At 41.7% G+C, this 21,245-nt stretch overlaps 1 protein-coding gene across 3 annotated transcripts in view; it reads left to right on the top strand.

Annotated features, from left to right (window-relative positions):
• Positions 1-21,245, top strand: part of ctif (CBP80/20-dependent translation initiation factor) — a 57,265-nt gene that overhangs the window by 16,263 nt on the left and 19,757 nt on the right. For 2 of the 3 annotated variants that reach the window (XM_086053369.1, XM_086053367.1), the window contains exons 8-11: positions 6,759-6,835; positions 11,448-11,522; positions 17,100-17,607; positions 19,754-20,047. In XM_086053369.1, coding sequence (XP_085909495.1) covers positions 6,759-6,835; positions 11,448-11,522; positions 17,100-17,607; positions 19,754-20,047 — 954 coding nt within the window. The remainder of the gene's footprint in view (positions 1-6,758; positions 6,836-11,447; positions 11,523-17,099; positions 17,608-19,753; positions 20,048-21,245) is intronic. The other variant, XM_086053368.1, reaches the window with a different exon arrangement.

Below are 21,245 nucleotides of genomic sequence, written 5' to 3' on the forward strand. Positions count from 1 at the left end.
GGGGAATAGAGTTTGGTCATCTACGACTATACCTTTTTTGTTTTATATGACAGTATTGTGGCTTTGAAGAAGAATACCTAGTTGGCTCAGGGCCATATGGAAAAACTGTTGCCTGGAAGTTTCACACAAAGCCACGCAATGGAAACATAACCTGCAATTCCAAATGACCACAGACATACCGCTGTAGGTTTTTTTTTTTAGTACCTTAAGGAATGAGCCTTGTTGCTGTACGGCCCTTTCAGCGAGACGATTACGATGTCTTAAAAGAATGAAAGGCAGCAGAAAGGGAAGGTTAGGTGAGAGCAGTCATTGAGGACATATCCGCTCTCTGGCCCAGGAACAAAGCGGCAGCCCGGAGCTGAGATGTGTCGCAGACTGCCTGGCCCCTGTGCCGGGACGCGTACGTGCAGCCGAGCAGGACTTAGGCCGGGAAATGGACCTGGGGTGGGGGTGGGGTGCAGTGTGGGGGCGCTTGGGCTGGACCCTTTGTGGCAGTGTGTCTGCCAGCTGTCAACTGCATTCCACTGACAGCCTTTACCTTATACCGTTTCTTTCATGTTTCTCCTCTTCCCACCAATCTGACTTCATCTCCCACCGCGCTTGATATTTGACATCTCCTTCTTCTCCGTGCCTCTCATCCTCCCTCCCTGCGCTCCACTTGACGTCCTTCGCGGTTCCCCACATCCTTCAAATGTTGATGGGCAGCGGAACAACATACAGGGAGTTGTATGGGGGTCACGGTGACCGGTAGCCCCCCCACCCTGCAGTCTCTTCCTGCTATTGTCCCTGCTCTTGATCCTGTACTGTTAACTATGCGCTGGTCACTTCTGCAGTACGACCCTTTGGTCTTTTCCCACCTTAGCCACTGCCATCTCGTCAATGTCCAATGAAAAGTCTGCGTCTCCAAAATTTGATTGTTTTATCGCATCAAAAAATACTTTTTTGGTGTTTCCAATCAAATAAAATAATGTCCAAAGTGTACCTGAGCCATGAGCAGTTGTGATGTCATTTTCAATCGACAGAAGTGACAAAATGGCCGCCCCCCCCCAAGATGGCTAAAACGGGGTGGATTTTGCTGCTTAACTCATATTCAACAAGCACAATTTTAATATTAATTAATATTGAATATGGTTTTCATCAGACTACAGGTGCAGCGATTAATCGACAAGTAATCAATCAAGTTATTCGCTCATCATTTTTGATAATCGGTTAATCATTTAGAGACTTAAAATTGTCCAAATCCTCAGTATTTCAGCCTCTCGACAGTAAATATTCTCAGATTTATTTAGTCTTCTGTGAAAACAGACTGATTATTATTGTTTGGATTAAAATAAGACTTTGGCAATCGTCTCCGTTTATATTATGTACAGGGCCAGAGTGAACGTCTCTTTTCCTTCAAAGATATATCTTTGTGTTTAATCAAAATAAGACATTTGCAAACATATGCTTTTACTTTGGAAAACAATTATTTTAGCCCATCCTCTGACATGTTATGGACCAAACCAGTCACTGAATTTAGAAAAAAAAAAAGTTAGTTCATTTTCTGCACCGTCAATTCAAAAAACAGGTAGGTTTTCCTGCTTAACTCATATTCCACAAACGCAATATTAACCAGAATGCCTTGTTTCAACTAGTGGGGCTGCATAGAACATATTTTTGAAAAAAAAATTAAGCCTGCAGTTTGTAACCAGTTTTTACTCGGTTACTTTCACATAAATGTACCCTTGATGTAAACAAGAACACACAAGCATGAAACTTTGATCCTTCCGAGATGATGAGCTGGCTGTCAGTGTAACACTGTACTGTATAGCTCAGAGCGCGCGGATGATTGAAGTCTCACTGGGAGCGGTGGCAAGAACAGAGGGTGAGCATGTTAAACCTGCCGCTGTAGCGCTGGGTGTCACATGATTAAATTTCTATAGGGTACTACAGGCCCCCGCACCACCCGACACTTTGATCCCGCAATGGCCCCATCTCCTCCTGCATCCGGACCACCGGCCGCTGCGGTGTAGCTGTCTATCTGTCGGCGCTCCGCTGTGGCACCGGCTTCAGATCACGTCTATTTAATGAGATGTGCATGTCAGGACCGCGCATCTTTCCGCCTCCGATCATCGATCGCCCACTGTACCTGACTGTGATGGCTGCAAATCTCCCCTTTCTGTACTGCAGGCGAGCGTCATTTACGGAGTCAGATCAAAAGGGCCCCCGAGTAGCGATCATCAAACGCCAAGCAAATCCAGCACTGCGGGGAATCCTATACTATAGGGAGTTTTACAAGAAAACACCGAGATATTCTCCACATTCTCCGAGTTTCGTTGACGGCAACAGTGGTCGCCTGTCAGTGCCGATTTTCTGATTAGACTTGAAGTCCCGCTCGTCACGTTGACTTTGATCAATTCATAATTTTTCGTAGCATTTCGCATACTATGCAAAAATGAGTGATTGAAGCTACTGTATAGAGAGCTATGCTGAGATTCCCAAGGGCATTAGGCCCATGCTTGAAAAGTAAGGGGGGGGGGGAATTATTAAAGATTTTTGAGATGAAAAGGTATATTTTCCCAGTTGATACATTTTTTTCAAGATGAGTATTTATTTTGATAAGGTCATAAAATTAGCAGAAGACTATATTTTGAAGGCTTTGCAGCACTACAGTAGGCTATAACTTGAGCTCCTTTGCATTGCTCTTGTTTATGCCAGCTACAAATATCAGCTACACTGATAGCCATCCTGCACTTCACCCCAAAATTACTTTATTCGCGATCACTTTTACAGTTACAATTTTCTTTCTTGCAGCTTTGTTCTTGTAGTATTAATTAAGAGTTTTCATGATCATACCTAGTGTCGACTTATACGTTTTCGCCGTATTTGATATGTTTTTTATTCATTTCAAATTGTGTATGCCGTATAACAATTTTTGTACGGGAAAAAAAAATTTAAAACTCGTTTTTTTGTTAGACGGATCTCGTCTTGCCCAATTTGGCTCTAATCCGGATCGTCTCGGTCACTGTTAGCAGACGACAACGTTATTTGGTAAATAAAATAAACGTATTCATACAAATTATCTTTGTTCTTATTCTACATAGTCGGTCTTGCTGTGAGTAAATAGGTGCCGCGTTGTGTTTGTAAGGTTTATTATCGCTTAATAAGGGGAGCAATTGGCTGAGGTTGACAGGTATGCATGACAAAATGTACTTTATTCTCAAAAAAATGACTTCTTTCTTTTCATTTGTTCTTGAAGAATAGACCTACTACTTTATTCTTGAAAATTTTATTTCTGTAGATTCCGACTTACTCTGTGAAAAAAATTACTTCTTGGAAGATTCTGCCTTTTTTTTCCCCCCTTTAAAAACAAAAGACTATTTTCGTAGGAATGACTTGTCATAAAAAATACTCTATTCTCATAAGATTACTTTTTTGCTTTTTCCATTTTTCTTGTAACTTTTTCCCCTACACAAAATATTTCTTTAGTGTGGTAAGGAATACATCTTAAAAGAAGATAAAATCATTTGTCGACTTTCCTAAAGAGGAGGAGGCCAATATTCTGTGACGATTGTAAATTATCGTTATTGTTAAATTTTTTTTTTTTTATCCATTAGCACAATTTAAACATTTAAAACTGTCAACACATGTGCAAACACATCTTTATTTGAGCACAACACTGGTGTTATTTTTCCCTGCACCTTTCTTCATGTAGATGTGATTTTATGGGGTGCAGCTCATTTGTGGATTGAAAGAAGTATCATTCATCCATGTGCGAATGTGGGAAAAATGTTGTTGTACTTTAGTGTCCCTCCCTCTAGCTTTTATGTGCTCGCAGCCTTAAATTTACAATCTCTCATGTTGTCATTCCTGCAGTACTTCTCTCCCCAACCCTCGGTGCTCTCAACAACCTGTCCTGTAATGCCACTCCTGGGGCACTTTTATATTTATCGCTTTTGGCCGCATTCCCCGCCAACATAAATAAGCTGAGAGAGAGATTGGAACAATGGAGTGCTCCGAAATGATGCCAGAATTGTTGTTCCACGGGAAAGACAATGCACTTCACTTTTTGCGCTGTTGCGAGAAAGTCCTGTATAACGGTTAGTCTTACTCCTATTCACATTCCCCGCTTCCTTCCTTGTTCTTCGTACCAAAAGCAGCATCCATTCAAATGAAACGATCAACAATAGTAATGAGATCATGACCTTTATCCTGACGCCCGAGAGATTTCAATATCGCCGGGTTAAAGCGAAGCCTTATGTTATCTACCGTACATTCCTTTTGCGCTAGAAGACGACAGAAGACGTGCTGTCCTGCTACAACGTTGGGGGCTGTCTGATTTTTCTATGAATTCATGCGTCTAGGTCAACATCCTCTCATTGAGATTCCATGCTTGGTGCATTAGACAGCGCGCGCGGTTCGTTGCCTGTAGTTTTGACGGACACACAGATGAAAATCAGAGCAATGACATCCATCTGTGTGTGTCGCCCCTTTTATATTGCCTCGAAAAGCCATCATTTTTCTGCCTTTTTAGCATGTTGCAGTTCTGTATAAATGGCACTGAAGTAGAATGGGGGGGGAAAGGATGAAACGTGCGTGCAGGGGAATTTTGGTTTGTGAAGTTTCAACAGTCGACGCTCACTTCTCCTACCCCGTTGTTGAAAGCAATTGTCACAGTCAGCCAGCTGCTGCCGCTGATTTGATCTAATTATCTGACTGCAGGAGGCTGTATCAATGTGCACACAGTTGCATCAGCATCTCACTACACTGGGTCTCTGTGCAAGAATGCGAAGGCAGGGTTTGTCTTTTTTCACCTCCGATGCGTTGATTTACAAATAAGTACCGTAAATAAATCATTTAAAAAAACAAAAAAAAAACTTGTGAGGATAAGCCGGTTCAGATAATAGATGGATGAAATCCGATGCACGTTTTGGCAATTGAATATCTCTTCGTTGATACTATATTCAACCTTATCTTTGTAAGGCAGACTTTTAATACAGTGGCTGTTAATTAGATAGCTAATAAAGTATCTGAGCTGCATCTCTGCTGCACCTCCAGAGGCCAGAATGCGCTGACTCGGCACTCGCCTCACTCATCAAGGCTCTCTGAATGACAATGATGATGCGGCAGCCATGTTTGACCTCCACAAAATAGCGTCCTGCCATTGACTGTTGCTTTTGAGAGTCACTACCATAAAGATGACAAGGTTGAGGGAGTCCATAAAGTCCAGGGCTAAGATATGAGTTGATGATCAGAGCACAGACCTCCTCATATCTAATCTGCCATGTTAGCCAGAGGACAAGGACAAGACCAGCAGTTTAGTAAGGTTTTCCTCAGTCATATTACTGTTCTGGCCACCAGTACTCTAAGTGGAAGGGCTCCAGTCGACAGCACTATGATAGGCTGATGTGTAACCATGGTAACAACACGCATTGATGCAAAGTGTTGCTGGGAGCGCGCCGTTTGACTGGCAGCGCTGATGTTTCACCGATTCTAGATAGCTGGATGTTTACAAGACACCCCACCAGCAAATGTCATAATCATCTAAAATGCCTCATTCCAAAGTGTATTTCCTAAGAAAAGAACGCAATGCGATTAGATCAAACATAACAAGGGCCGTTTATGTACAATTTACATGGTCTCCTTGTTACTTAATGGATTTCCACCTGTCGTCATCCTGGGTCCACTAAATCCACGTTTCCACCGATCTACACAACTCAATTAACACAGTTCAAACACTTCAATATTTACAAGTATAATCGCGATTGACATGTAGATCTCTGTCACTTTGTAAAAAAAATGTCAAGCAATGAATGAGTAGTCAAACTTTAAGTTACATTTACTCGCCAGGCGCTATGTTCTACTGTAAACACGTGAACAGGTGCAGAGCGTAATTCTTGTTCCTGGGAACAGTGTTGAACATGCTGATTGCCAATGACTACATGAACAGTGACTAAAGAAGCAGCTAATGACTGTGCAGCCCAACTATAAATGACTTTCTGGGACGTTCGTCCAATGACAGCACAGTCAAACTACAATGAACATGTACTTGCCAGACCACATGTGCTACTGCGAATGTGTCAACAGGTCCCGAGGATAATCCTTGTTGCCCGGTATGATTATTTACATGTGCCTCGCTTAATTACAACATGAGCTTTAACTAAAAATCCAGCTAATGGCTGTACAGTCCAACTATAAATTACATTCTATGACCAACATGCTTCCAGGACTTGTGGGTAAATTATTGTTGCAGGCTTTAAATGTAGATTGCCCAATGACTCCACAAAGACAAATTAAAAGTGTAGTCAAACTGTGAATTAATTTACTTGCCAGGCACTCTGCTACTGGAAACATACTAACAGGTCCCGAGAGTATTCCTTGCTTTGTGTAGTAGTCGATACTCGATATTAAGACTGCCCAATGACGGCACGGCCGTATGTGGCTACATCTGCTTTACAATGGCTGAAAAAAACCCATACAAAACAAAACCTTAATGGTCATTTATCAGTACTTATTTTGGCATCCTTGACAACGTTTGCAGATGGAAATGCAAACAAACTGTGTATTGTACCAAACGGACCTTTTTCTGATGGGACAAATAAATCAAGTACTTCCTTTTCAATTGAAAGCAGACCCTAGGGCAAAAAGGTCTTGGATTATGTCATGTACAACAAGCGTGTTACCAATGCACTTTTACTTGTGTAGAAATTTTCCACGCCGTGATCTACTGCCCATTGCCGGTCTTGACATCAGCCGTCTCTGTGATTTGTGCCTAACAGGTCTTCCCACCCCTTCCTAATGAGGCTGAGATCGCGCACACCAAAAAGCTCTTCCGACGCAAGAGGAACGACCGACAGTAATGACGCATTAAAGTCCACACACGCACACACTCCCGGGAAGGTTTTAATGCGATGAAGTCAGATGTCAGGCAGCCAATATTTTGGCCTTAACAGCTCTCGTCTGCCAAATAATGTCGACGCAGGAATGCAGACTGCAGACAAATAATAAAACAGACACATTCAAGGCTTTTGTAACGTTAAAACATGCTTTGTTTTGATTAAGTTCTGTAAGTTTGTGCTGGCACATCTGCTCTTATTGTATACACAATGAAAATTGATTTGCAACTTCACTGAAAGCAGCTTTTTGAGAGGGGAGGACAGGCGGGTGGGAACCTGATTCTCTCACTGCCATGCTGTTGTCATTGGAAAATTGTTCTTGGGTTGCTAAGCAACCGGGAAAGGAAATATTTGTGTTGCATTTTTGGTTAAAAAAAAAAAAGAAATGTAGTTAAGTACCAAATGGACATCGTAAAGTACATCAAAAAATTGGCTCTGTTCAGCATTATTTTGTTCATAACAATGGGTTTGCACATTGGGAAAAAAAATAGGAGGAAAATAACCAAAAATGTGATATTTACAAACACACTTTTATCCTTGTTTGTGTGTGTTTGGGGCACCGCTGCCACCAAGAACTGTTTGTTTTTATCTTTTAATTAACACATTGACTCATTCGCATAGTCGCGACTGTCAAGACACTTATGTCAGAGCTCCTTCTGACGAGGGATCGACTGCATCTTGGCCCAATAAGAGTCAGACCACTCTGTTCTGCAGGCTTGTGTCAAAGCATACCGGAATAATTTATAGTCAAAGAGTACTTAAACCACACACGTCTAAAGCATTTTTCTGCATGTTTGAATCATAGCAAGGAAACAATACTGCCTAGAAACTAACCTCTGAAGTGGAATGCCCTCTGTTTGGTATTCAACCAAAAGCTTTTAGGGAAAAATATTCCTTCACATTCACACGAATTACGACATGAGCAAATGTCATGATAATCTTCCTTTAGCCTTTTTTTTTTTTTTTTTTTTAAATTATATCACAGGAAATTATGAGTGACGACAAAAAGGAAATGTGTAGCTGGAGCATAGTGACAAAAGCGATAAACACCTCTGCCACGGCTGCTTAGTACAATATGACTAAACTGTCAAAAGTAATCATAATAACAGTACGACATTTGCTGCAGTCACTCGGTTACTGGTTAAACTCTTTAGAATTTATTTTTAAAAATTATAAAAAGGAACCCCAGAAGTATTTTCCCCATACATGCTGTATCTAACACTTGTAAGAGTTAAGGGTAATTACACAATTTGTCTTTGTTTTGCATTAACAACATTTTATGCTCATATGATAAAACTGTTAAAAAGCCAAACTACAGAATTCTTACACTTACTGTACATGTGTCAATCAATGTCAAACTTAAAGAAGTCAACCCCAATTTTTTCTTTACAATAATATGTTCTATGAAGCCCCACCAGTCTAAACGAGATATTCTGATTAACATTGTGTTTTTGGAACACTGTACGATTTAAGCAGCAATATTCACCTGATTTTTGCCATCTCAGCGGGCGGCCATTTTGTCACTTGCTGTCGACTGAAAATGACAACACGGTTGCTCAGGGCTCAGGTAACGGCCAATCATGGCTCAGCTTGAGAGCACAGGTTAGCTGTGGATGGTTGTTACCTGAGCCCTGACCAACTGTGATGCCATTTTCAGTCAACAGAAGTGACAAAATGGCCGCCCCTTGAGATAGATTAAAACGATTATCAAACGCAATTGATATCAAAATGCTGTGTTTAGACTAGTGGGGGTGCATACAACATATTACTGTCAAGGAAATGTTGGGGTTGATGTCCCTTTAAGGGCAAGTACACAATTATTTTTTTTTCCGTTTTACTTTAACAGTTTCTTTTTATGTTTACATATCATCTAGAATGTTTCAAAAGTGAAGTCCTAGAGGTTTTCAAAAATTGAGAACAATTTTATTGTTACGGTTAACTTTGCTTTACACTTGCATGGCAGTTGGCAATGCGAAATTTTACTTCAAACATTGCCTGTATAGTAAATAAAGGTTTTATTATGATTTATTATGATATGATTGTGGCCGTTTGACCCTGGCACGGATACTTTCTATTTCCATGATTTCCTCTTTTGGGGGAAAATGTATTACAAGTCCAAACAAATCAGTTTGACAAGCGTCAACAACTTTAGATGTTTCATTGTGCTGTTTTTGCTTCTACTTGGCCGAAGACTCGCCCTCTGCGGGTGATTGGAGATAATGCAAGTCTTAATTACTCTCTCTACATGTGGACTGTAAAAGAAGTAGTGAACATACATTCTATGATTAAAAAAATACAAGAATAACCTGTAAAACGCTCAATAGGAAGCATACCATACAATATAATACTAGTGGTGTTCCATAAGGCTCAACACTGTCTCGTAAGAAGAGTGAAGTAGAGGCACTACATGTGTTTCTACTTTGGAAGGCACGTCAAGCAAGGCTGAAATTAGTTGTGATTTACTGGAATGTGCTGCTTGCAGAGAAGGGGCATAGTACGACTCCGTGCGTATGTCTCAATTCGTAAACATATTTCTTCGTTCTGTTGCCTTTCCACATCTGCACTCGTCTTAACACAATTTTTTTTCCGCCCTTGCATTGAGAAGATGCAATCGAGAAGTTTTCTGTACTTCATTCATGGTATTTTAAAAAAAAGCACACGGAGCTCATCAACTCTGTCTTAAAGGCAAGTATACATACGCTAAAGGCGCCGGTCTACCGACATGTGAGAAACGCCTTAAGTGGCACGCCTCCTTCTGCGCGTGAGCAAGATGGCCTCAAGCATTGAAGCGCCGGCTGCCCTTCCGCTCCTCGTTAAAAAGCATGACGTGCAAAGTGTCTTAATTATATAATTATTATATGGAACTTTTTTTCCTTACATGGCCGACAGCCATGGCAAGCCGACCCACATAACAAAGCCTGTCTGTAAGGCTTGTTTTAAAACTACCGTGGCATCTTGTTGGGAAAACGTCCAATCTGGCCAAGCACCTCGATGACCAGCATCCAGAGTTATACTACCAGTTTAAAGAGCGACAGGTTGTGATGCATTTCTAACACTTCCCTCAAAATTAAGTAGAGTGTGAATTATTTTGTTAACAAGTTGACGAGACATTCGACTAGCTAGGAGCGGATTCGAGAAGAGTAGACACACATGCGCATGTACACACACAAGCAACATTACGTTGAGTCATTATCAATTAAGTGAACACACGTAACGGTGCAAATGTATTGTCAACAATGAATGACATTGAATGCAGTCAAATGGGTCAACAATATTGCATGTAATGTAAAAACTGATAGTGAATAAGTATATATATGTACATCATTGACATGTATACATTATGCTTAAATGCAGGCATTGATGTCGGTATTTAAAAAAAAAAAATGTCGTTCTTAAAATCACAATTGACTGATTCTGTGTCCAAAAAGCATAGAGGTTGTGCAGCTGCATATCTGGCCATGAAAATGATCATAACCTGCTCAATACTGCATTACAGTAGATGTCACACAAATGGCTCAATAAACCTCTGTGCACATTTTCTGCTGAATGCGAGCTACTTACCTTTAAGTTTAATTTGCATGTACATCCGAAAAATGTTCGTCTTTTACAGGCAGTGGGAAAGGGGCTTTACACCCAAAATGTTGTCTGGCCTCTTTTCCAGCTCTGATACTACGTACCTCCAAAGGTGGAAAATTCAACTCTATCCCCCAATTCTGCGTCTGTTCCATTTACACAAGACAGGGACAGAAAAAAAAAAAGGACAGATAATTGCCCGCTTTACTGGCTTTTAAAGTGGAAATGTAAAAGTCAGCTTCGCCACATCCCCACCCAGCACCCCTTCCCCCCGTTATGTGTCTGTGCTGTTTCATTGAACAGCTCAGTGGGCTCATCACATCGAGCCTTACGGCTCTGATGGATTTCAGGCTCTCTGATGACATTGTCCTACCCATTCTGTGTCTGTGCCATTCATGCATAATAGTGGCACAGAGTAAAAGTGCAAAATGTCTGCTCTTATAGCCAGTGTGAAATATAGGCTGACAACTTCCATGGCACTTACATACATCATAAATAAGTTCGAGTTGTCTAGTTCATTTATATTTAAGTTTTGGACATGGTCATCTTCATAATTCCAACTAAGATTCACAAATATTGAGGCCGTTCCACCAAGGGTTAGTAAGGCAATCCCCCATATTCCTTGAAGCACATTGTGTAGTGCTCAGTCTGCCTGATAAGCTTCCCGCGCCTGGGCCAAATTGTCTGGGTCAACCAGTGCTAACCAATAGCAGCAACCTTGATCGATCACCAATATCAGCATGTATCCATGATTCATTCATTTTTTTCAGTCGCCGTGGCAACCTTTACTTCCTCCGGTTCTCTGCATGTTGTTGAAAATGACAGTTATCAACCTGTAGTTTTGTTTATGTCCTCTTTTTGCCTCCTTGCTTGCCTCTCCTACCAAAAAAAATCCTCCCTTTTAAAATTATTCTTCCCGCTTAATCGCTCCTCATCTATGCATCTCTCCATCCTTCCATTCACCCACACTGTGGCGCACCCCTCCTCTCCTGCTTCTAGAGCGGTAGATCACAGCAACCGATTAACCGTACTTCTGCCCACCGGCCCTGGGGGGACGCGTCTCGTCTACGTCAGGTTAGTCTTGGAACAGGGGACACCACATAATGCCGCTGTCCAGTAAAAAGCAGGCATCATCATCATCCTTTAAAATGTCCCTTTTGTTTTTTGAAGGCAAACATTTATTTTCAGATAAAATATTACATTCAAATTTGGAGTTGCATGTTTTTCATTGGACAGTGGCGATAAATGCTTTTTAATGTACTCTGACTGAAACCTCACACTGGAAGGTTGATTAAACATTGCCATTTCAATTTTTTTTAAAAAGATACATGTTTTGCACTTTTATGGTAGTAGAATTACAGGTGAAAAACACCTCACATAATACTTGCTATGTGATACGTGATGGGGTTTTAAGCATGGACCAAAGAAGAACATCTAAGGAGATCTAAGGTAAACCCCCTAGGTGCATTAGATTAGAACAGAATAAGCCTTTAATTGTCTTGCAATTGTGGAATTCCAGTTTTACATCACAAAGTAGACAGTAGCACAATGCAGGAAGAACATTTGGAAGAAAAAAATATCTTTTTTTACTACAGCAGAATATGTATTACATATTGAGATGATCAGAAATGTAGACTTGCAAAATTGTTTAGTGAAATTAAAGAAGTAATATAGTGGCATATGGTATACAGTATTGTAGTGTAAATTAATTTATTTCCTAGTGGGCGTGGACCATTTTTAACTGAGAACAGCTGAAACAATGTGGTAGTGCCGTTTACATGACAATGTTTTTGTAGTCTGAAAATACAAGCAAAATTGTCGTTTTTTAAAAAATATTAGCCTCTACACGTAAAACGCTAATCTTTACAAGAGACAATTTATGACTGACAGGCATAGGGGAAAGTATCTGACGGGGAGGTTATGTTTAGCTAGATTATGTAAAAACAACTGAAGTGATTTTTACAAAAGTATAGAGTTAGACATGGACCAATAAAGCAAAGCTCCCATAAAGTTTGGGTCTATTTTAGTTGACTCCTGTGGGGAAAAAAATGATATCTTTTGCTATTTTCTCTGTGAATAATGCATAAATCTTAATGACATTCATGCATCTGAGTTTCCAATTTGGTGCTGATCCAATTTAGGATTGTTGCGGGGCTTGGAAGAGCCCTTTTTATCGTGATGAGCTTCTGCAAGAAAAACCCATCAGCTCAGACAAGATCAAACAAGTTAATTATGATGACTACATTGATGCTACAAAACACATTATGCTGAAAATACTTCTCTATTTAATTAGTTAATGGCTTCAACAGAATTTGCGTGTGGGTAACTCTGAGAGCTCATCAGCTGCCTCAGGTGTTACGTTTTCATCGCAAAATCCCCGGCAGTGATGTGACTGATGGACGGTCGGCGCGAGCAACGCCGCCACCGAGCTCAGCCATCATTAAATATGATTAACGTTTTATTACCGTCTCATTTTCACACCCTCGCCTCCGGCGCGTTGGGGAAAGGTTTACGAGATGTGAGCCTCTACTAACAGCTGTCGTAAAGATCAAATTAATCATTAAGCGTGAGCGAGATAGTGTCCTGCTCAACTTTCACGACATCTCTTGTGAGCGGCACGTGGCTCCACGATAGATTCTAATACCTCGACCCCTTTAGTGCCATTAAACACGATTTCGCCATTTGTGTCGGTCAGCATTAAGACTGAGTGGGATTAGTCACGTAAAACCCCGGTGGAAATATTGCGGCCTTGAAAAGCGGCTTTGTAGCCGTCGCTTCGTTTTGAAGGAGGTGAAGAAAAGCGCGGCCGCCTTCCCCTCGGCTCAACGAACATCCGTCTGGGAAAGATGCTGAATATTTGAGGCAGTTGTTTGCTCACCACCAGATGAACTGTCTCCCAACCTCCCCAAGAGAGTGGAGCCGAGGTGCCAGAAAGGACGCGCACCCAATGAACGCATACAAAGCGGCCTATAAATATAAAGCATTTGCATTTACTTGGGCTGGCGCTTTTATGAAGAGGAGAAATACTTTAAAGTAAGCAAATTTCTGAAACACAAGACTGTTTGATGTCTGTTAAGGAAGTTATTCTCGCCTTTGAATAGTCACCTCCTTACCTTTGAAACTTTTTATTTCTCTTTGCAGACTTTTCAGTTAAAAGCTTACAGTTTGTACGCAAGTCAGAGCATGCTAACTAACCTGTACTAAAGCTACAATGATTACAACAAATTTTTACGTGGCACTAAGTAAGCGTGCGTTCCTGTGCCATGTGACGACGTATTGTTACGCAGCTGCACAAACTAGTTCATTACACGCTGTTCATAAACTTCAAACCTTGTCGGCAGAATCGTAAACCTATCACCTCCTGTATGTCATACATTTCCACATATAAATGCAGTCACACCCCACCCCTCCATCGCGGGTGTGACGTTCCAGTCCACCCCCATAAGAAGTGAAATTTGCAATGCAGAAATACCTGATTTTTATACCATTTATGGCACTTAATTTCTTAGTCTTCAAACACACAATACAAACACTTTTCTACACATATTATTTATATTTATACCATTTCATATAGAGCAAAAGCAATGAATAACACAAATATAGGACATAATGTTTTCTATGAGCGACACATGTAACAGTACAGACCAGTGTACCAATCCCTCTGTTTACGGTACTGTAAACGATCCTGTTTTTTTCCAAACTAACAAACTCAACTTATCTCACAATATACATCAATAATCACGCTCAAAGATGTACCCTATAAAATGAACCAACTGCCATTACTTTCTGCAGCATTTAAAAGCAGGATTACAGACGATGACCTTAATCATTTTCATACTAGGATGTGCCACCATTTAGCAAAGATAGGACGTGCCACCATTTAGTGGTCAAGAATAGAATTACGCCCAAAATAGATTCGATTTAGAACAGGCTAAGAATTATTATTACTGTTTTGAAAAATCTGCGAAATAGTAGGGCCGCCAACCGTGAATGGACCATGGATTACTGTAAATCAATGCTAAAGGAACATTTGTGGGTTTATTTTGATTAAACAGGGTTCGACATTAACTAATTGTGGGGAAAAAAATCCCAGGAAAAACGGGGGAAAAAAATCTGCCAATATACAAATTTGAGGATGCCGAACTGTTAATATGGATCGACTGTTATTTTAAGTTATAATTTCAACATTCACCACTATATGGAAGACATGGCTTATTTGGGCTTACACCAGGTCTAATACTGCCCTATACTACCTGTGTAGAATTAATAATGGTTTGTAGATTTTGAATGGTATGCACGAAAAAAATTGTACCTCAAGAATATTCAAAAATATAATATTCAAAAGAAATTCTTGCACTAAATATTTGTCTGCTGTCCAGCAGTTTTGTGCCGTCTATGAATCGTAGTTTTTATTCAAGAGAGCCCTTTGCACTGGAAAAAAATATATCACAGGATGCAGTTATTTTTTGTCTGCTTCAAATCCTTTGTTGTTGGGTTAGGATAGTATAGATCTTTTATACATGCTTTGAAAATCTATTATGAAAAATGAAACATATTATGATTATGTGTTAATAACGTATTTTGCACATATTTTGTCAATATCTTTTTTTACATGCATCTGGTTTGGAAGTGCATAATCGTATGTGGCCCCCAAGTAGCGCTGATGAAAAATTCCATTGCGGTTTGTGTTTGTATATATTTGCTCTGCGATTGGCTGGCGTCTAGTCCTGGGTGTACCTCACCTCTTGCCCAAAGTCAGCTGGGATAGGCCCCAGCACACCAGCAACCCTGAACAATACAAGCACTATAGAAAATGGATGGTTAATCCTGATGTTAGCTGTTCCAGTGTGAATGAAAAGCCCTCAATTTTAGCCCATATTTAATTAAGTTCAACATTTTCTGGTTTTCTTTTGCTTCCACAAGTAGTCTAGCTTCTATTCATTTCTTATTTTTCTTTTTGGCCACATTTTTGAACATGTACTGAAAGCTGTGGTCATTTAAGTCAAGGCTAATGGTCAGGCTTTTGTGAGGAAAGATGAACTAACGGCAGAGTCGCTGATCTTGCAACAACTTATGTGAAGTTTCACAGCCTTCCGTGGTGCTCATCAGTACAGCCTCCCACAAGGGTGCGTTGTCTCTTTTTAAAAGTCAATTTCAAGCAAGTCTCTTTTATATTGATTACTTGACTGGCTCAAGTCAGAGTGGGAGCAGCTTTGTTTCTTTTCAGATTAGTTCAACCAAAAAATAAGAAAAATTGAAATGCGGTTATCACTGGTGAAGGGTACGGTGAACTTGTTAGTGTTTATTGTGGGGGAATATGTTCCATACCCACCCGCGTGTATTGTTGGATGCTCTGTATTTTTTGCTGCTAGTGTGTGTGAAAGTAAGTTGTTTGAAGGTTTATAGTTACCCTAACATTTATGCTATTTGTTATCCCGTTTAAAGTGTGAAACGTTAAGTGTGTTAGCGTTAAGATAGTGAACTTTTGGTGAGTGAAATTATATGTTTTATTTGAACATTTAGGTGTTTAAATGCACTGTACACATTTTTTAATTCACTGTTGTTTCATCTGTTAGTTTTACTGTAAGCTATAACTGGGAGTGGCGAATAAGCAGACTTTGCCTCTTATTTGGAGAATTGTCCAAGTGAGCGAAAGCAGGCACTTGGGAATACTTTAAAAGGTGTGTTTTGATATGTGTATTTTAATAAATTTAAAAGCAGGTAAGAGCGTGGGAGTGGTGAAACTCTATAGTTTTTTATATGGTCTTTATATCGCGGGTTAGCCTGGAATGTACTCCCCTCAATAAACAAGGGTTCACTGTACTCTCTCAGTCATATCTTTAATTTAATTCTTCTTACTTTTTGGTTGAACCCGAAAAGCATCAAAACTGCTCCTGGTCTGACTCGAGCCATTCAACTACTCAACAAAAAAGTCAGTGGCTTGAAGTTGCCTTTCAAAAGAGAAATGCAAACTAAAGCAAAACACAGCCTTGTGGGAGGCTACCGACGAGCAACAAGGAAGGCCTGGGGAACTTTACAAAGCTTTTTTTCGAGAACAATGACTGTGCTGTTTCTTCTGTACGACCCTCTTGGCTACTACTACGAACTACTGTATTAATCTTCGCAAAAAGATAATTCATTTAACATCACATAGAGAAACAATTCTGTGCCCACCAATTAATGTGTAGCTCCATAGAAAAGTGTTTCACTATGACCGTTAACATCTGGATTTTGTGACTTCTTCCAACTGAAATACAAAGCTGTGTACATTTCTGGTTTAAGACAAGGCCACCTAATCTCAAGCATAGTTGTTGCATTGTCAGACTCGATGTAGCGCTATCTTAGACAAAATGGAAGTGGCGGAGCAAAAGCAATGGCTGGTTGTGTTTGCTCATGCTTAGGCTGAGGGAGATAATAGGTTAGCTTCTTGGTGCTGGCGTGGTTAATCTCCCGGACCATATGTCAGTGGCTTGTCAAGCACACAGAGGTAGTATAGCAGTAGGACAGAACTACACAGGACAAGAGAACTCATCATGCATCCACATGTAAGCGGCGTTACTTAAATGTTGGCGTAGTGGTGGTCGAGAGGTAGTTGATTGTCATGATGCTGAATCACAACCACGCTAACCATTACAGTAACTCCCATTTCAGGAGACAACAGCGGGCTCAGGGAGGAGGTAAGAACCAGTCTCCATCACCGCAACACCAGTGGGATCAGCAGTCACCCAGCCCAACGGAAGTGGGAGACAACAGAAACAACGGCCGGTCGCCTCGCCAGTATCAAGGCGGACATGGGCAGCGTCAGGGCGGACCTCCGCATGGATACAGCCAGAACCGACGCTGGCACCCAAATCAGAAAGCTCCGGGACAGCAGAATCCTGCTGGTTCAGACAGAGGACTACCTCTGAGAGCAACCAAAGAGACAGAGAATGTGAAAGTGACAAGCGACAAGCACATACGACAGATGGACGAGCCTAGGGACTGCAGGAGTCCCGCTGACTCTTCCAAGGCTGAGTTAGCGCTGGACGCACACGCCTTGTCGGACGTGACAGCCGGCAAAGAAAGCCCCGGCTCGTCAGGCCAGGGCCTGTCCAGGGAGCCCCAAATCAGCTTGCTGCAGTCATCCAAGGAGAGGCTTCAGAGGAGACTAAAGGACAAGGTACTGGAAAGCTGCTTACTTCCTGTCTTTCACTATTAAGCCAATCAAGACTGTGTGTGCACATGTGTATGTGTTTGCAGGCTACTTTCATCTTTATCACACACACACACCATGGTGTTTTAGTCATTTATCCACTTTTTTGATTTGACTCAACTGTTGCGTGACTCAGCTGTCTGTGTTCTTAGATGCTTGGCTGCCCAGAGCTGAAAACAAAGCCACAATTCATGAACATTAATCTTCAGTGACACCTCTTTAGCTGCTGCTTTACTCAATTTACCTGAAAACCTAAGTGTTTGATCGTATTTTTTTAATCAACCTAAAGAAGGGCAAAACCGTGAAATGGTGGTTTGCATGTCTGCCTCACTGTTGTAAGATTCTGGGTTCAGATCTCGGCTCAGACCTTCCCTTGTGGAATTCGCTTATTGTCCCCGTCCTTGTGTGGGTTTTTTGCGGATACTCTGCCTTCCTCACACATTCCAAAAACATGCATGTTAGGTTCGTTCAAGTTAAATCAGGTGTCCTCTGATTGTCTGGTGTCTAATCCAGGATGTACGCAGCCTCTCTCACCCCAAATCATCTTAGTTAACCCGTTAAGGCCTAAAGCGCCTGGCTCAACAGCTCCCCAAAACCTAAGGTCATCTTTAGAATTGCCCTTGATAACCTGAGGTTTTCCCAGAAATTCAACACCTACAAAATAATTAATATCTCAGCCACTGCAGCAAACAGAAACATAATTCCAAAAGAATTTGAGATCTTAGGCATGTTTCTTTCGCACAGGCTCAATTGTTTTTCATCTTTACTGGTTCAATCGAAGAGGTAAAAATAGTGTCAGTGCAAGAGAAGCACTACTTTTATTTTCAAAAAATCGAGTGGTAATTACCATCCTTTTTTCTGTTACAAAGACGTCGTTATTGACATTGTCTACAAACATATATCTTAACCATATATCACGGGCTCGCAACACCGTCACGTGTATATTCTGATGTATTTCATTGGTTAAGAGACCAAGAATTAAATAATAAATAGAACATGACGTATATACTCTCCCGGATTTAAAGACGCAACAGCGCTCCCAGCTCTAGTGGTAGAAACGCGGTTATGCGCTCACGTCCTTAATGGGTTATCTGAAGATTCAAAATTTTTCAAAGGCTTGTGAGTGTGTATGGTTGTGGGTCTGTTTGTTCACTGTGATTGGTTAGTGACCATTTCAGGGTGGCACCCACCCTCTTTCCCAAAGCCAGCTGGAATAGGCTACAGATCACCTGCTACCCTATTGAGGATATGCGGTATAGGTAGACTTGTCGTCATCACATCTGACTATTGGCTCTTAAGGCCTCTACATACCAATACGACCTCGGCCATCATGGCCAACTGTCGCATCGGGCCTAGAAGTCGGCACGTCGGACCGGAAAATGTCGGAAGAACACACTGCAAAAGCCGACAGAGACGCCAACTACTCCGGACCGTTTGTGCATGTGTGAGAAATGGCACCCCTCCATGCAAGTACAAAAATAAATCCTACCTGGTATAACCATCTCAAAAGCTTCCCATAGTTTGCCTTTTATCACTCGATTCATTTGTTTTTGCGCTTTTCTGTCCAGCCATCCATTATGTCCATAGAAGAGATGTGAACAATGGGTGAAGTTTATTAATTAGTTCTTGAGGAATAGCTTCAATTTTCACAGTTTGTCCACTTTCGTCACTTCCCGTTCTTATCCAGTTCACCGATTCGCTAGCTAACAGCCAATCACAGTGATCATTTGTCCCGACAGCCAGACCCAATTCTACAATGTTGAATCGGCCGAACACCCCGCCCACACGCCCCAACAATGGCTCTGACTTTATGACGTTGCGGACTACACCAAACAGACAGCGTATACCGAATTCATAACGGCCCACGTTGGATTGTTGTGTAGACGCCTTTAGGTTCGGGGTTTGAATCCGAGTCTTCCTGTATGTTCTCCCTATACTTGCATGTTTTTTCTCCAGGTACTCTAGCTACTTCGCATATTCCAGAAACATTAGCGTTAGATTCATTGAAAAAAATCAAAACTGCCCATAGGTGTGAATGTGAGTATGAATGCTTATAACCAACCAGTCCTGGGTGAAGTGAGCAGGACTTACTCAGCTCTTAATTTTTCGCCAGGAGGAGGCGCTGACGGAGATGTTGGGCACACCCAGCATGGACCGCCTGCTGAGGCTGCTCAACAGCATGAGGAACAACAGCAGCGGTGTGGAAGAGCAGCTGGCCTCTTTCATGGAGGAAGCGCAGAGCTCAGCGCGCTCCGAGGAAACCCTGACCCAAATTGTGGAGACCATCTACGACAAGGCTGTGTCGGACCGCAGTTTCGCTGCCACCGCCGCCAAATTGTGCGACAAGATGGCGCTCTTTATGGTGGATGGGACCAAGTTCAGGTCCTTGCTTCTCAACCTGTTGCAGGTAATCTTCAGATGCTTTCTCACAGAGATCAAGTTAGGGGCGTGTGAAGCACAGCCGATGCCAAGGGGGAACAGCTGGTTTTGATGCCCCAAACATTTTTTTTGTCAATGGTAGGGGGGACGGTGGTAGCACAACCATTTTACTGTTGCAGTGTCCAACCACCTTGGGGATCGAATCAGTGTCTCCAATTTGGGAGTGCAGAGCGCTGCCGGTTGAGCTAAAAGTCTGGGCCACTGGTGTAGCTCCAAACCCTATTAGAATGTTTGGGAAGTGATATTTTCAAACTACGCAGCTCAAGCTGCTATTCATTACACATGACCCAAAAATATATTCATCAACGAGAGGGTGAGGGGAGTGGGGGTGAGCGCTGACCTTTTTCAAAGTATATGGCCCGTCTATCCCTGCAGGATGGCCCTTCAACATACACATTAATCCATTATTGATTGGCAATTACATTTTTGTCAACGGTGTGGCAGTGAATGCCCACACCCAGCCACACAGCTCTATCATCCACGCTAAAATCTGATAGCATTCCAGACATTATTAATCAACAATCGATTTCACACAATCAACCAAATTCTTAACTGTTAATGAATCACTTATTATGGACATCTCCTGTTGAAGCATGATCGGAGCCTTCCTGGATTTGCACAAATACCTCAATATCTTTGCAGGGTTTGGTTTAAAAACACAAAAAAATAAAGGAGATGCAGTGGGAGTAAGTGGAGGGCGACTTGGCATGGAGGCAAGATAACCTTTAAATGTCACATGAAGACAGCGTGGACATGTTCGTCTCAGTCGACCACTCCAGGACACTTTTCTGCCCTGGGTGAGTTGTCTGACTCGCTGGAGCTGAGAGAGGAGAGCGCTGATGGGTTTGGGATACCGAGGGTGGGAGTGGTGGTCTTGTATTGATGCAGTGGCCCGTGGCGTCGTGGGTGAGGAGATATGATAGCGTGAGGAAGCACGGAGATTATGAGGTCTTAGGGAGGCCACTGGGAAACGGCTAAGATGGCGCTTTCTTTGAGGAAGTGACAAGAGCGCAACTTTAAAAGTTGATTCATGAATTGAGGGGCAATATCAAATCTTATTGGCATTTGATTACTTGATTACTTGATCATTCATATTTGAGACGACTGACCTAGTTGCAGTCTGAAAAAGAATAACACGACAAGATACGGAAAGCCGAGCTACATCC

The sequence above is a fragment of the Filicampus tigris genome, chromosome 15, assembly GCF_054856515.1.
Source record: "Filicampus tigris isolate MCC_2025a chromosome 15, RoL_Ftig_1.0, whole genome shotgun sequence".
Classification (NCBI taxonomy): Eukaryota; Metazoa; Chordata; class Actinopteri; order Syngnathiformes; family Syngnathidae; genus Filicampus; species Filicampus tigris.